This window comes from Bactrocera dorsalis, chromosome 5 (genome assembly GCF_023373825.1).
Source record: "Bactrocera dorsalis isolate Fly_Bdor chromosome 5, ASM2337382v1, whole genome shotgun sequence".
NCBI classification, from domain to species: domain Eukaryota; kingdom Metazoa; phylum Arthropoda; class Insecta; order Diptera; family Tephritidae; genus Bactrocera; species Bactrocera dorsalis.
This window is the reverse complement of record NC_064307.1, coordinates 41356327-41372640: the sequence shown is the minus strand read 5'-3', so window position 1 is coordinate 41372640 and position 16314 is coordinate 41356327. Positions and strand designations below refer to the sequence as shown.

General features: G+C 36.3%; 1 protein-coding gene across 7 annotated transcripts in view; it reads left to right on the top strand.

Moving 5' to 3' along the window:
- Positions 1-16314, top strand: part of LOC105229030 (sensory neuron membrane protein 2) — a 62531-nt gene that overhangs the window by 45707 nt on the left and 510 nt on the right. For all 7 annotated transcript variants that reach the window (XM_049457344.1, XM_049457341.1, XM_049457343.1 and 4 more), the window contains 2 exons: positions 12439-12557; positions 16145-16270. In XM_049457344.1, coding sequence (XP_049313301.1) covers positions 12439-12557; positions 16145-16270 — 245 coding nt within the window. The remainder of the gene's footprint in view (positions 1-12438; positions 12558-16144; positions 16271-16314) is intronic.

The window sequence follows — 16314 nt, the reverse complement described above, 5'->3', positions numbered from 1 at the left end:
AGTAAGTCAGCGATATGTTGTTGCGGATTGGGGCTAGACGTTAATCCATCGAGGTGTATGCCAGGACTCGGCGATGGAATCTCTCTCGCACCCCAAGTCTAACTACGAATTTTAGCTTCTTTATATAGCCACAAAAACCTAATCGTCTCATTCATTGTCCCGTCCATCGTATTTCTTTTGCGTCGGTAATGTCGGCCTTTACACTTACGAGGACATCGAGCAGCTGTGTAGCAACATCTTCCCAATTAAGGGACCGGATATTCCAGGTGCATGCTCTTAATTCGTAATCCTTAATACGTTTGCAGTAGGCGCCATTAAAACGAATGTCTTTTGAATACCCAAAGGATACTTGGTCTAATACCGGAAGTCGTGAGCTGCTTTATTTATTAATAAATTTGTTTCTTGTCTTCAGTTACAGTTAGTTGTGGTATTCAATGACAGTGAGGTTAGATTAGCTTTAATCGTTGATCCAATGATCGTACTAGGACTATCCTTTGTGATGCCATAAAAATGGAACTCTCGGAGTAGTAAATCGACCGCTATTTTATTACCAACAACCTGGAATTGGAAAGTACTGTAATTATCCAGAAGTCTGAAGCTGAAGTGGATAGAGAGTTCCTGATAATAAACCGCTTAACCAACCTTCCCCTCATGCTTTGGCTCATCCGTAATGGAACTCACTGACCCCTTGCACACCTTTGTTTGACGACGCTATGATCCAAAGGATCCGGTATATGCTTCATTTGTCATAAGTAGCTTATGCATATTATTCTCCATAAACATGAAAACAATAATTATATTGAATAAATGTGCATTTAAATACATAAGCTCATTTTAATTCAATAGCGTTCCTGTTTTCTTGAGGCCTTCTTTAAACAAAACTCTTTTTCAGCACCCTGCCATAACGCCAAATAATCCATGGAATAAAAAAATACTGAATTTTTTATAATTTCTATAAATTATTGCCATTTCTCACAGGGCACCAACTTATGCCCTTAACAATTTACCAACACTTAAGCGCACACATATACATACATATATATAGTATATATACAATGTTTACCAACAAACCGGTCAACAAGGTGTTTACCCATTGATTAATGTCACCGACGCTTTGTCATTTAACATTTAACCTTGTCAGCGCGATATAAATGGTTGTATTCACATAAAAAATAAATATGAATAACAAATAAAAAAATATGAATGGTTAAGAAACGAATTAGTTGAAACCAACAATTTGAAAAGAACACCAAATTTAATTTGTTTTGAGTGGTTCACTTTTCAACGTTATCTAATCACTTATTAAGATTGGCAGCGAGATCTTAGCAACCGTCACTTAGATAAGAATCAGCTTGCGTGGAGTGCGCTCAACAGGCGCGTGTTGATTATCTGAGCACTCTACATGTCAAGTTTACATTACAAATAACAGACAAGCATCGCTTAATTATCAGTTTGGGCGTACAATTTGATTGATCGATTAAGCGGGCGGCGATCGCCGATCTACGAGCTCGACACTGATGCACACCTGCCACTCCGCGTTCTGGAAATCTATGATTTTGCACTTTTTCATCTTCTGCATAGATTGTTGACCGCGAGTACCAACTTGCTTTGCTATTTGTGCATATCGCTGTAATTAAAATCACCGCTCAAGGTCATCACGCTGGCTGTCAAAAATCGGCAAAGCAACGTGTCTGAAATTTCACTTTCAAATGGTTTCATTGCTTGCCTTTTGTTGTTGCTATTTATTAGTGTGCTTCTTTCGCACGCAAAGCGTTATAAATAAATACTTAAATTTGTATATGGACGTCAGCATATAAGGAAAATAAATAATGAAAAATAATAAAAAAAGGAAAAATAAAAACTGAAACAGAAACAGAAATTGAAAAGTAAAATAAAAAAACTAAAAACAATAAATAAATAACTAAAAGCACTAAAAAAATAACTAAAAATAATAATAAAATCGTAGAAGGAAACGATTCTATTCAACTGGAGCACTTATGTTGAGACACTTAACATCTTCAAGCCATATGGCACAGTGCGCTCGTGAAATAAAAACTGTGAGATGTGCTTAAAGCCAGTCACTTTAAAGCTCAAACAACTCGCGCTTAAAAAAAATGTAGATAAAATAAAAAATTATAGAATATCAAGCTAAATTTATATGCCATGAATTTACTATTCTTCAGCCGTCCATCTGGTATTAATTCACACACACACACACACATTGAAGTGCGCTCTCAAGCCCACATACACATATATTGCAGCCGCTTCTTGGCATTGTGTGTTTGTTTGTTTGGAACAAAGCATGCTGCGCGCTTTCAAACAATAGCAACAATATTATGCAAATACTTTGAATGCCATTTTTTACTTTTATTCATTTCAACTTTTATTTAATATATATTCTTTTCTTCTTAGCATATAACCTAAAACCGGAAAGAAGCTATTAACGCGACTTAATACAAAGTTAAATTGATTATTTCCAGCATTAGCGTAACGAGTTCAGTTCTTTTGCATTTAAGTTTATAAATACTTGGAATTTTACGGTTTTACGCATGTCCTCATTTTCATATGAATATACATATGTATAAATAAGTATGTATGAGTGTGTATATAAATGTTTAATTTGCATAATTTTATAGTTTTGTATTTTTAATTTTGCCATAAAAAATTTGTCAAAGCATTTTTTGCTAACTGTCCAATTAGTGTAAATAGCGTAAAGCAGACAATATTGACAAACTCATCAATTATATGATATAAATAGCGGCGACTTGTAAAATGCAAAACAGGTCAATGGCTTCATTTAAGTAAAATTATTCTTAATATAAAAATAAAATAGTAGTTCTTTACTATCGTGTTATTATTTAAAGTGACATTAACTTGTATACAGTGGCGTGCAAAATAATGACAAAACTATATTATCTATTGAGACTCAACTAAGGTGGCTTCTTAATATATATAGATATCTAGATATTGCACCCCGTGGCAACGTTGGGATCAATGAGACTCTTCCGTCTATTTCGATGTTGTGCTAGCGTCTTAAATTGGATCCAACATTTTTGAACCTTAGATATTTCAATGTCCAAATTCCTACTCCAAGTTAGAGCGGGTCGGCAGCCTTGTGGATTCCAATTGATAGCGCTTCGGGTGGTGAGGTCTGGATCGCGTCTCAGAACATTCCCGAGCCAACTATATTTTCTTTTGCACGTGCTTTATTTGTATGCGACATAAGTTCGTGTTAGAGACGGCAAAGTTGTAAAAACATGCAACTTTTCGATGTCAAAAGCTACGACATTCCATGTTTGGCAAGCATTTAGAAGTATAGACTTAAAATTGGTTTGGAATATTTTTATTTTGATTCGCCGGGTAATGATCGTAGAGCGCCAGACCGCTTTGATGGCGCCGAACGCTTGTCTAGAATTTTTTACAGATATACTTCCCAAGTAATAAAAGGATTTACATTTTTGACTTGGAATTTCCTAAATATTTAATCCTTCCAATCCGATATCTTTTTAACGAAAAACAGACAGAAACTAATAGCTGGATGTAATATTTCCTAATCAAAAGTGTAACCAATTTTTCCAGCAAGTGCTGTGGGTTCATCGTCACAGAACTTCAACTAAACCGATTTTTCTGCAGAATCACTCTCTCTTTTCCGATAGAACGTCTCTTATATGAGTCATAATTAAAGATATTTCCCCCAAAATATGCAGTTGTTTTAGATTTAGAGGTTCTTTAAAATATTTTCTGCCAACGAGGGATCAATATATTCTTATATTAAATATTCTGAAGTTAATCTATCGTTTCCTGCGGTAGTTCGGCGCACAAGCTCGTCGAGAGTATGTCCATTTAGGCTTATGTTATTATACTATCTACTTAAATAGAAGTTTACTTTTTAGAGTAAGTCTCAAGAAAAACATTCACAGACGTTAATTGCTAGGTGGAGAAAAGGCTGTAGCGGACGTTCACAGACATTTCCGGTTTCCGACAAAAGTGTAACTAGCACTCTTTAACTGGAACAAATTTTTATCCAGTCCAGAAATGTCAATTCGGCTGCATTCATCAAGCATATTTGATAAGGTTTTACCTACCCACACATAAAGGTATTTTGAGGATTACACTGAGTTTTGGAAATTTAGTCTTTCAGAGGGCTGACAATATTTTCGATTTTCAAAGAAGAAAACAGTTTATTTTTTTTTATTATTTTTACTTTCCAAGGATATTTTATAGAAAGAAAAAGCTGATAGACCAGTTCGTAAAACCAGTAGAATATATTTACTTCAGAAAATATTAGGTTGCGACGGCTTGACGGCGTGGCTCACAGACGGCTTCAAAGAAGATAAGAAGTAATAAGTTGATTAAATTAGGCTACTCTCATCTCGATCAGCTTGGTTCTTATACCTCATTCGTGATCATTAGGTGATCCCATCTCTTTTGCGACATCTGACATTCAAACGTTTTTATATTGAAACCAGCGAAGACGGATACGATAGAGACACACCATATTTCGAAGATTGGAAATCCGTTGGCATAAGTGCATTGCTATACTTTGAAGATAAATTGATTTGTAAACAGAATTTTCAAAATAATACAATACAAAGCAAACTTTTCAAGCTACCGCAAATCTCATTGGTATATTAAGGAAATGAAGCATGGCCAAACAAATACATAAGAAAGAAGAAATTTAAGCAAATACTTCAAATACGCCTAGTATAGCTTGACAAGTTCTTTAGAAGAAAGCATTAATTGTATTTTTCTACTCGCCAATGTGTGCACTATTTTTGATTTTAAATTTATTATTAGCTTAATTAACATTCTTATATAATTTCATTTGTTTGCGTCACATAAAACAAACTAAAAGCATTTCTCTGCAAGATTATTGACATTTCGCGAAGATTTGCAGGTTGCTAAGTTCTAACAAGTTTTCTGCTTAAAATTAGTAGCACACACTTTTGTTTTATTTAAAAAATACTAAATTGCATATATTAGAGAAGCATAGAAAAATGTGTTTGGCTTGTTAGCGCTTGTTTTATTCAGTATTTGACACGCGTTTAAATTAATTTCGAAATTTATGAATATTTATGAACTGTTATACAACGTGCTGTTTGATATGCGACGGGAACAAGGAGGGGAGAATTGTGAAACATATTAAGTTGGCAAAATCTATTTTCTGTTTTGCGAAAACTATAAAATTAGCACAAAATTAGGAACAAGAAAAAAAAGGCTATTAAAAAAAATCAAAATCTGTTATATATAGTGGTGTTGACTTTAGTTATTTATTAAAAAAAAAACTTCGGATAGATAAAGTAGAGCAGCAAATTTCTACAAAATTATGATGTTTCCGATATTTAATATGATTACAAAACGATCAAGATATTTCATTGGATTACAAAATTAATTTTCCTTAAAATAATTAAAACCATAAGACTATTTTCATAAAATTTATAAGTTTTCTGATTGTTAAGAAGTTTTTTCCTTGAGTTATAAAATTTTTAAGAAAAGAAACTTGCCTTCAAATATCCATGCTTCAACCGTCTAAAGGTTTTAAACGAAAATATCATTAGAAACAATTTTGATGAGCATTACATTTTCTTGAAATTTATATTTTCAAGTACTTAGTTGGAAGCAAGACTTGAATTTTTTATCTGATAATAAGAAACAATAGGAAGCCCTGAGGCGCAAGTGCTTTCTGTTACAATTAAGCGCTCATATTTGGACCGACTTTCTTAGAGGTGTCTAAAAGCCTATTTTTTGGAATGCCAAGCGAAAAATACTCGTTCTTTTACCCTCTATAATATATATATACTCATATAAAGGGGGGATCCATTTCAAGGCTCCCAGCATTTTTAAAGAAAAAATACAGAAACGTCAAAATTAAATCGGAAAGTTTGTTATCGTTCGAAAGAACATTCTTTGGCATTTATTTTTTTAAGATTATCTCTTTCAAATGTTGGTCCCGGCTACGTCTCAGATGGCCAATTCACGAGGGATGTTTTGCTCCAAAGCCTAAAGAGAGATTGTCCGTATAGACTTTGGACTTTACATATACTCACAGGAGAAAATGTAATGGTGTTATATGGGGATGTAATGGTGGCCAATTGACCAGCCCAAAAACTTGTAATTATCTTCTCACCGAAGTGTTCTCTCAATAAATCTATTGATTTATGCAATGAATGGGAAGTGGCGCCGTCTTGTTGAAACTAAATGTCGCCGATATTAAGAGCTTCCATTTCAGGCATCAAAGAGTTGGTTATCATAGCGCGGTAACGGTCACCATTGACGGTTACATTTTCAACAGATGATTCCCCACCCGCCTACAAACCACACCATACCGTTGCTTTTTCTAGATAAAATGGAAGTTTTGAATATCGTCGCGTTGCTCTTCGTTCAAATGTGGGAATTATGCTTGTTTACGTACCCATTGAGCCAGAAATGAGCCTCATCGCTCGAAAACGTCGGATTTTTTTGGAACGTTTCAAGAGCAAGACGGTTTCGCTTAGGAAAGTCGAGCGGCTTCAGTTCTTACACAAGCTGTATTTTGTACGCTTTTAATCTAAGATTTCGGCGGAAAATGCGCCAAGTCATTCCATAAGACAATCTGAGTTTCTGCGAACGGATAACTTGGCAAATTGACACGACTCACATGTGATTGGCCAAAAAAATTCTAATGAAAAAAGGTACCTCTACTTGGGTCACCCGTTATTAGAATATATAATATATCTGCCAATTTTTGTTAAAAAATGGAGTGTCAACAAACAATAATCCGCAATTATAATTTGGTCATTATCACCAGCATGATAATAGCTATAATTATCCGCATAAAAATACAAATAGAAACATGATATACATACATACATATATATATTATGATAAACGAGTATCGAAAATATATAGGCAATGTTATTGTATGTTGGTGTATTAATCATGCCATCAATCACCGATTCACCGCCGCCGACTAAACGTTTAAGCGCGTGAAGTCCAACGCTTTTATATAATAAATTACCACATAGACGAATACAAGCAAATATACTTGTATGTAGGTATGTTTCAAGCTGTGTTCAAGCATGCTTGTTTGTTTATCTTTTACCTGATTTATTTAGATGCTATGTTTCTAATTCAAATAAAAAAATATTTATTTTTACAATATCAAATTTAGAAATCAACAAATTCTACAAATTACAATGACTTATCTCACGTTTTATGATTGAAGGGTCGGGCGTGAAGATTTTATTGTTATTGTGTTAATTAACATATTATTGATGTAATCTTATAACTATTAAAAAGAGTTTCATAAATGTTAATTAGTTAGAAATGGAAAGTGTTCTTTAGGTGATTAAAATCAAAACCACAATAGTGTAAAGTGATTAGGATAGACTAGGCTAAGATATATGCATACAGAGAAAATATAGCAGTCTCAGATAAGAGTGTACGCGAAGACTGTGTAGACTCGATTCGGCGACCTTCGTAGCACGACGTATGGAATGACTTGCCGCATTTTACGTCGAGATCTTAAATTGAAAGCGTTCAAAATTCAGCTTGTGCAAGAACTGAAGTCGCTCGACCTCTCAAGCTACATCGTTTGGTCTACGGGCTCCAAAAAGATCCGACATGTTCGAGCCAAATTTTGTTCTGCGATGAGGCCCATTTCAATATGAAAATATTCAGGAGCTCCCATTTAATCCAGCAAAAGAAAACGTTTTGGTGTGGTTTTATGTGCCGTTGGTATCATCGGTTCATATTTCTTCAAAAAACATGCCGGTGAAAACGTAACCGTCAATGGCGACCGTTATTGCGCTGTGATAACTGACTATTTGATGCCTGAAATTGAAGTTCGTGATCCCAACGACATTTGGTTTTAACAAAACGGCGCCACTTCCGACACATCTCATTAATCAATGGATTCATTGAGAGAACACTTCGGCCAGCAAATAATTTTACGTTTTGGGCCGGTCGGTTGGCCACCAAGATATCACACCGTTAGACTTTTTTTCTGTGGCTACGAGACGGGTGTCCGCACACCATTTCAAAGAGATAATCTTCAAAAAAAAACATGTCGGAGAAAATTAAAAAGTAGGCTTAATTACAGCATCATATGTAATTTAAAATATATTGATTAAACTGTGAGCTGACTTAGGATACAATAGACACCAAAGTCGCCTTCATATGACTATAATTCGAATTTCAAGCTCACTTCACTAGGATAGTTTTATAACTTTATGTTCTTTGCTAAGACAAATTAACTGTTAACTAAGATATTGACTACTTAACAGCATTAATCGGATTTATGAAGAGCTATGTAAGTAATTAATAAAATAATGCTTAATACAATAATATGACTACATTTGCAATTACTTCCTGGATTTTTATAGCGCTTTCAAAATATTCTTCATTACAATATGTAGCTATGTACTTATGTATGTATATAGTAAGATGTATGTATAAACAAACTGGAAAAGTAAATAGATCTTCAAATAACAAACAATATTTAAATACAGATAAATGTGAGTACATATGAATGTATAGTAGGTACTTCACCAAGATGTTGCGAACAGCCATTTTTATCGCACGTTTCAGTAATTAACTTAACATCAGGCACTGACCTCTAGCTATTTGCTTTATAGGGTGATGCTTAAGTTGCACTATTCAAGTTTTTCAAAAGACATTGGATCCTTTAAGAAGGTGATTCGTGTACGAACGACTTTATTACCATATCTGCCAAGAGTAAAAGTCCAAAATGATGGTTTTCGACATTTTCGCAAGTAGAAATGTTTTTGTCGCACATAATTGAAATTCCTCCACTATTTGATTATGTTTGGGATACAACGATCTTTGATTTTCTTAAAGCTTAAATGAGGCTCAAGTGTACTAGTACTTATGTAAACTCGCGAATTTGTTGGCCAAAAATGGTGGGCGAACACTTGTTTCTTGCGCTTGAATTTACTTATCACTCTAAATCATTTAAACAAAGTGTTTAACTTGTTGGTTAAACACTCGATAAAGCTCGTTTTAAACAGTTTATTTACTCGGAAGCATAATCTGTTTTCATATACATATGTGTCAATAGTAGCAAGTAGTATGCGTTCTTCTGACAACGCACTTGAAACAAAAACTTGAAGAGTCTCAATCTCAATCTCAAGAAACTGTGCTGTTGATCAATGGTCGAATCATTTGAGTGATTGTGTGAAAGTAAAATGTGACGATTTCGAATAAAAGTTTGTACATCGCTCATTTAATATATGCATTATTAGATTAAAATTCCTTTATTAAAAAAAAATCGTTCTAGCATAATTTTTATAATGGCCTGATCTTGTAGCAGAACTTATGGCAGGACTATACATACTAATATTAAAACGAATAATTATTTATATTTTACTGCTTATGCGATGATTCTCGGAAGAGTAAAAATTAAACAAAGAGTAATATGACACGACTCTATTGTTAAGGGTCATATGCCTACGAGGTATGACAATTAAGTAATGAGACTGATATCATAAAAACCGTATATTTGAAAATTATTCTACAACTCTGCCATCCCCTTCAAAGTAGTCCCCTTGGGCAGCTATACAGCGATTCCAGCGCGTTTTCCATGCTTCGTAACATTTCTGGAACGCTTCGACTGGGATGTCCGCGAGAACCCTCGTCATGGCCGCCTGGATGTCCGTAATCGACTCAAAATGGGTTCCTTTGACCACCGATTTTGTTTTAGGAAACAAAAAAAGTCACAGGGTGACATGTCGGGCGAATAAGGCGGCTGTTGCAACACGGCGATCTCTTTAGAGGCCAAATACTGGGACACGCTGAGGACGGTGTGGCACGGCGCGTTGTCGTGATGAAGGATCCAGTTACGAGCGATGTCTGTTGACTCGTTTTCGCAATCTTTCGAGTACTTGGCAATAGTAGACTTGATTTACAGTTTTCCTCGGTGGAACAAGTTCTTTGTGGACGATTCCACGGCTATCAAAAAAGGCAATAATCATCGTTTTCACCTTCGACTTGCTCATGCGAGCTTTTTTCGGGCGGGGGGCGCGCGGAGACAACCATTGTGAGCTTGGGCACGACTAAGAGCACTATCACCATACACTCTTACAATTTTAGCGTACGTTTCCGAAGCTGTTTCGCCCAATCTGGCGCAAAATTTTATCGCGACGCGTTGCTCTTGATTTCGTTTTTCCATTTTCGTGACGAGCACTACAAACACACGTCTACTCAACTTGACGCAGCAGGCGAACTAAACAAGCTAGAGCGATGGTACATATATCAATGGAGAGGGGAGGGATGCCGGAAAAAGAGAAAGAAAAAGAAATCGTTACTTAATTGTCAAACCACTTATATTCATGAAGAGCGAATTCTTCTAAGTAATGTCTGGCGTCCAAACGATTTCCGTTTATTCTTCAAACACTGTTATATGAAGGTAACCAATCTGTACTGAATAACTGAATAAAATCACTGGGCTTGCATACTCAGAAGATCATCCTGTTGGTCCAATGTTGAACCAATTGTTTCAGCATAGCCAGATAAGTTAGATAAGACATCTGCTTTGTTATCGCCAACTGTTGGCTTCCAACTGTCATTGTCATATTGGTCATAGAAAAACTTTTCCTGTTAATGTTGTGCCCTTCTATTCTCGAAAGCGTACACTTCCCAACGACATCGCTTCGCTCTAAGGGCTCTTGAAAAATTCCAAGAAGATCCGGCCAAATTTCGTTCAGCGATGAGGATATTTCTGGCTCAATGGTTATGTAAACAAACAAAATTTGCTGCATTTGGTACGAAGAACAATCTGAAAATATTCAAGGGCCATTTAATCCAGGAAAAACAACGGTTTAGAAGAAGGTAACCATCAATGGCGACCGTTATTTGGTGTGATCTTTGGTTTCAACAAGACGGCGCTCTAGGAAGTCAATGGTTATGGATCTGAAAAAATCTTCAAAAACTAAATGTTAGAGAATATTCTTTCGAATGATACATTCCCCATTAAATTTAAAGTCTCGCGAAATGGATCACCCTTTACAATCAGTTATTTTTTCAAAGTAGTTTGAAGTTCTTATATTAGTTATATGGAAGTTAGGTTTAGTATTGACCCGATGTTGTCCACTTCTGACAGATGAAGTGCTCTGGACAAATAAATATGTATAATTGGATATACTATAGTTTATTGCAGAAAATATATTAAAACGGTTCTCAAATTACTTCAGATTAATTAGTCAATGACTGAGGTAAAATATGTTGAAAATAAGAGTTAAGATTCCGATTTCACATTCAATAAATTCATTCCATAAAAATCACAAATTAATAACGATTTTTTATACCGATTGATACTAACATAGGGAACCAAAAAGTCGTGAATCATTTTCGCTCGTCATTGAAGACAAATTTTGGTTCACCTACAGTTTCAACAAGGTCTGATTCCGCACTAGATGATAATTTTCTCTGGCTGATAGGGGAGCTCTGGAAACTTTACACGCTTTTTCGCTGTCTACATACTGACATAATACAAGTTTTGAAAAAAAAAAATTCCACAAATTTCAAACGGTTTTCTCGTCTACTTCTTTTCATGGTAATCCGCTAAAATATACTGCACATAATTGTCAAACAAATTTGTTTACTTTGACAGCTGGTTTGACAGCTACCCCACTAGGAAATTCTGTATCACTAAAAATCACACATCCGACTACTATGTAGTTCATTGATAAAAAAACCCTAATAAATTCAAATTAAAGAATTCAAACTCATAACATTTACCTTACTAAACAGACATTAAAAAGTGTAAACGATCAGGTTACCTGCCGTTATCTAAATGAAGTCTTCATTATAAGCTTACATGGCCAGCGAGCCATGCGAAAGATTTCTTGTTTACTTGGCTACTTCTAAGGTTGATATCCTTGACTACTGTTCTTCTAAATTTATATGTTTGAGATTGTAGTAATACATATGTATATATAAATATATGTATATATAAGTATATACATTAATCTATATGTTCATTTATTGTTGTGATTTAGCTATTTACATATACATATATGTACATACATATGTGGCTATAAGTATACACTTTATTGGACGAAAGCGCGTTTTTATGTGGTATTATCGGAACTAATATTGTTTTTTTGTGTTTTTATTAATTTTTTCGATGTTGTTTTCATTTATATGAGAATTTTTGCCAAGTCGGTATTAAAATCAAAGTTACGAGGTGCGTAAAAATCATTTAACTGTGCCTATTTACACTTGTAAACATATAAACGGATGCTTGGCTGTATAAATTGCAGCCCGGCGGGTTATAAAAACTTATTAAATGTGGTCCGACCAGGTCGCTGTCGCTTTACTGACTCTTTAAGTGGTCATAAATAATTTCATAATTGAAAATGCAATAAATATACAAATACGCCATTAAAATAGTTAAAATATTGAACGTTAATATATTTCATATTTCTGGTATATTTACAGATGCACCGGTTATATTAACATTGCCGCATATGTTGGGCGCCTCCAATGAGTACACGAAAATGATACGCGGACTGCGGCCGGACGCGAAGAAGCATCAAACATTCGTGGATGTGCAGCACGTGAGTAAAATGATGAGAAAGAAATAGCTAATATTCAAAAATGAGTAATTAAAAATAATAATAAAATAGTAAGGAAGGGCTAAGTTCGCATGTACCCGAACATTTTATACTTTTGCAACTCGCAAAAATCTAAGCCAGGGAAATACCTTAAGGTGCAAAACGTCAAGCGTCACCTGAGTTCAAGCGATTTTCTATATTTACTGTGCCCAAAAAATAAGGTGACATTTGAATTTAAACTGCGCGCGTCGAAGGATTTGGAGAATTATTTTTTTTTAGGTTGGTAGTACTGTCAGTCACATTTATGTCAAATTTCATGTCAAAATATTCATTAGTGTTTGAGATACGTGTCGTTTTGCGAGCTGCTAAAAGTGAGTTCTTCGTGTTTTGCAAAGAAGAGCAAAGAATTTTCATTAAATTTTGTTTACGGAATCAATTTTCTGCTGCGGATACGTTGAGGATGGTGCAGAAAGCCTTTGGTGATGAGGCTATGTCTAAAAAAAATGTTTACAAGTGGTATAGTGAGTTCCAAGCCGGCCGTGAACGTGTCGAAGACGAAGAGCGTCCAGGGCGACCATCAACCTCAACCGACGAAGCTCACGTTCAACAAATCAAAGATTTGGTGTTGAAAAACCGTCGATTAACAATTAGAGATACCATTTTGAAGGATGTTTTGGGCCTCAAGCGCGTCAAATCTCGACTAGTACCGAAAACATTGAATTTTTTGGAAAAAAGGCGTCGCGTTGAAGTGTGTGAAACGATGCTTTCCGACTACCAGGGTGTCATGAAATGCATTATAACTGGCGATGAGACTTGGATCTATGCTTACGACCCCGAAACAACCGATCAATCGAGCGAATATCGTGCCAAAAGAGAGCCGAGACCAAAAAAATCGCGCCAAAGTCGCTCAAAAATCAAGGTCATGTTGACTGTTTTCTTCGATTATCGTGGTGTTGTGCATATTATTTGAACGTTATGCGTCGTTTGCGTAACGCTATCCGCCTAAAAAGGCCGGAATTGTGGATAGACAATTCTTGGTTTTTACACCACGATAATGCACCATCCCATACTGCCCTCGTAATTCGTGATCATTTCGCCAAAAACTCAACCCATATCGTTCCGCAACCACCATATTCACCTGATCTGGCGCCGTGCGACTTCTGGCTGTTCACCAAGCTCAAAAGACCGCTCCGGGGACACCGTTTTTATACGATAGAGGAGATTCAAGCCGCAGCGAAGACGGAACTGAAGGCCATCCCGGAAGTGACTACAACCAGTGTTTCGAAGATTGGAAAATCCGTTGGCATAAGTGCATTGCATCGGGAGGGGATTACTTTGAAGGGGATGAAATTGATTTGGAAGAATAAATAAAGAATTTTCAAAATAAATACAATGTCACCTTATTTTTTGGGCATATGTATATAGTATAACTCATACTTACGAGTATACTGATCGTCATATTTGGTATAAGCTTTGTTAGAGTAACGAAAATAATTATATTTAGTACTGATAATGCCAATACTACATGCAATTAAAAGGTCAAGATTTCATCAAGGTTCCGCACATGCAATTACCAATCGTATGGAGTAGAGTCAACCGCGTATTCGAAAATCCGGATATTGGTTATGTGGAGGTTAGGTCAATTTTATATATTTTAGGTACAAAGATGCACTGAAATGAATAAAATACGCTCTGTAATTTTCGTTGAAATAACTCGAATATTCGCTGATATTTACAGTATAAAGGCACTCGGAAGTTCGAAAATCTTTATATTAGATATGTGAGGATTACAGGAAGTATTGTTGCCATTCAACCCATTTTTGACATACAGAGCTACTATTATAAAGAAAGAATTTCTCTGAATTTCAATTATATATCTTACACATTGCCTGCTATTTTCTGTCAAAATTCAACTATAGGTACTGGGGTCCACATATTCGGTAGCTAGGGGCTTAGATAATACGTATCACGTGAGCGTAGTAAAAGAAAAATGAAGAGATGTTTGACAGATGGATAGAGACCGTACCGCACACCATAATAGCTGAAACCACAATAGGGGATACCGAATTCATCTCGGCACTACAAGAGGTTAACCACAGGGTGGAGTTCTATTCCTCCTGTTATGGAGCCCTGTTGTAGACGAACTACTCATTTTGCTAACTAACAATGGTATCCGGTGTCAAGGATATGCAGGCGACATTCGTTATTATAGCTAGAGGGAAAATTGAGAACACCCTCTACGACATCGTACAAAGTGTATAAGGCCTGGCTTTGGGATGGTGCAATGGGTTGGGACTGAACATCACCCCTCTACAGCGACCATCGTCCCATTATGAATTGCAGGCCCCTGCCCGCTCTCAGGAACACTTGGTGGCAGAGAGATGGAGATGACTGATATGGCCCAATACTTTGGTCTTACGCACTCTGCGGTGGAAGCACCTTGTTAAGCTACTAAAGCGCTTATGGTGTGCAATCGGCTTTCTAGTAAATCCTGGGCATGCAGGCAGAGGATTATCAGGTGGTTGTACACCATTATCGTGCGACCGATTATTACGTATGGAGCGGTGGCTTTGGCCTCAAAAACAACACTGACTTTGATGGAACTTCAACTATCGATGTTGCAACGACTCACCTGCATCTGCGCATCGAGTGCCATGTGAACAAGCCCGTGCTGCCGGCACGTGAAGTTTTCTAGAACTCACGTACTTAACCTAGTTCACCGCTTCACCTAGTCATCGGTTAGGTAGCCAAACACACACAGAGATAAGGCAATCTCTTCCCAGCATATGAAGGACTTAAGGGGCGAAATACCATTGGCTCTCCTCTCAAGGGACAGCATTACCAAAAGGGTAATCTTCATTAAGAAGATTAAGGTTACCCTTAACAACAAAGTTTAATGGAATGATTTCGTTCTCGAGCTACTGCTTATGGATACTACAATCAAGTGGTATACTGACGGCTCGAAAACGTCGGAGGAGATTGGATCAGGAGTCGCAGGACAACGCAACAAACTTCCATACTTACAGAAAACTTTCCGAGCATATTCCAAAATCGAGGTCTTTGCTTTAAGTCGATATGTAGTCATACTCAGCGACAGTCAAGCGGCACTTAAAGCGAACTCTGCGTAGCAGATCAAACCGAGTTTCGGTCGAGCAGGTCTCGAGATATGTGATTTTACCTAAAAGAGGGTGATGCCGCACCGGTGAGTGGGCGAGGTTGTCATCCGATTTCATCAATTGTGACGATGTGGATAGAGGGCCAATAAGAATTATTTTAGACTAATTTGGCTAGTGTAGGAAATATGAGCATTGATCCTATTAAAGGGTGGCGCCATGCCCACCCTCTCAAAACTGTTGTGCACAGGTGCCCTTGCTATTGTGATCTCCTGTGCGAAATTAGATTTATATATATTATAGGTTTCCTGTTAATGGCGTTTTGGACGAGGCAGTGGTGCGTTTACGCTCATCTGCAAACCTTACTAATAAAATTATAAATAGAGAAATATAAAAAAATAATTAAAAATGTGAATTATTTAAAACAACACAAAATCGTACTAATTTGCATTTAATTTCCAAATTTGAAAATTTTAGCTCACCGGTACACCGTTACAAGGCGGCAAACGCGTGCAGTTCAACATGTTCTTGAAGAGCATCAACCGCATCTCAATAACGGAAAATTTAACAACGGTACTTATGCCCGCCATTTGGGTTGAGGAGGTAAGCCATGTCAATATCTCTTTAGCTGTACTTTCAACTTTCTC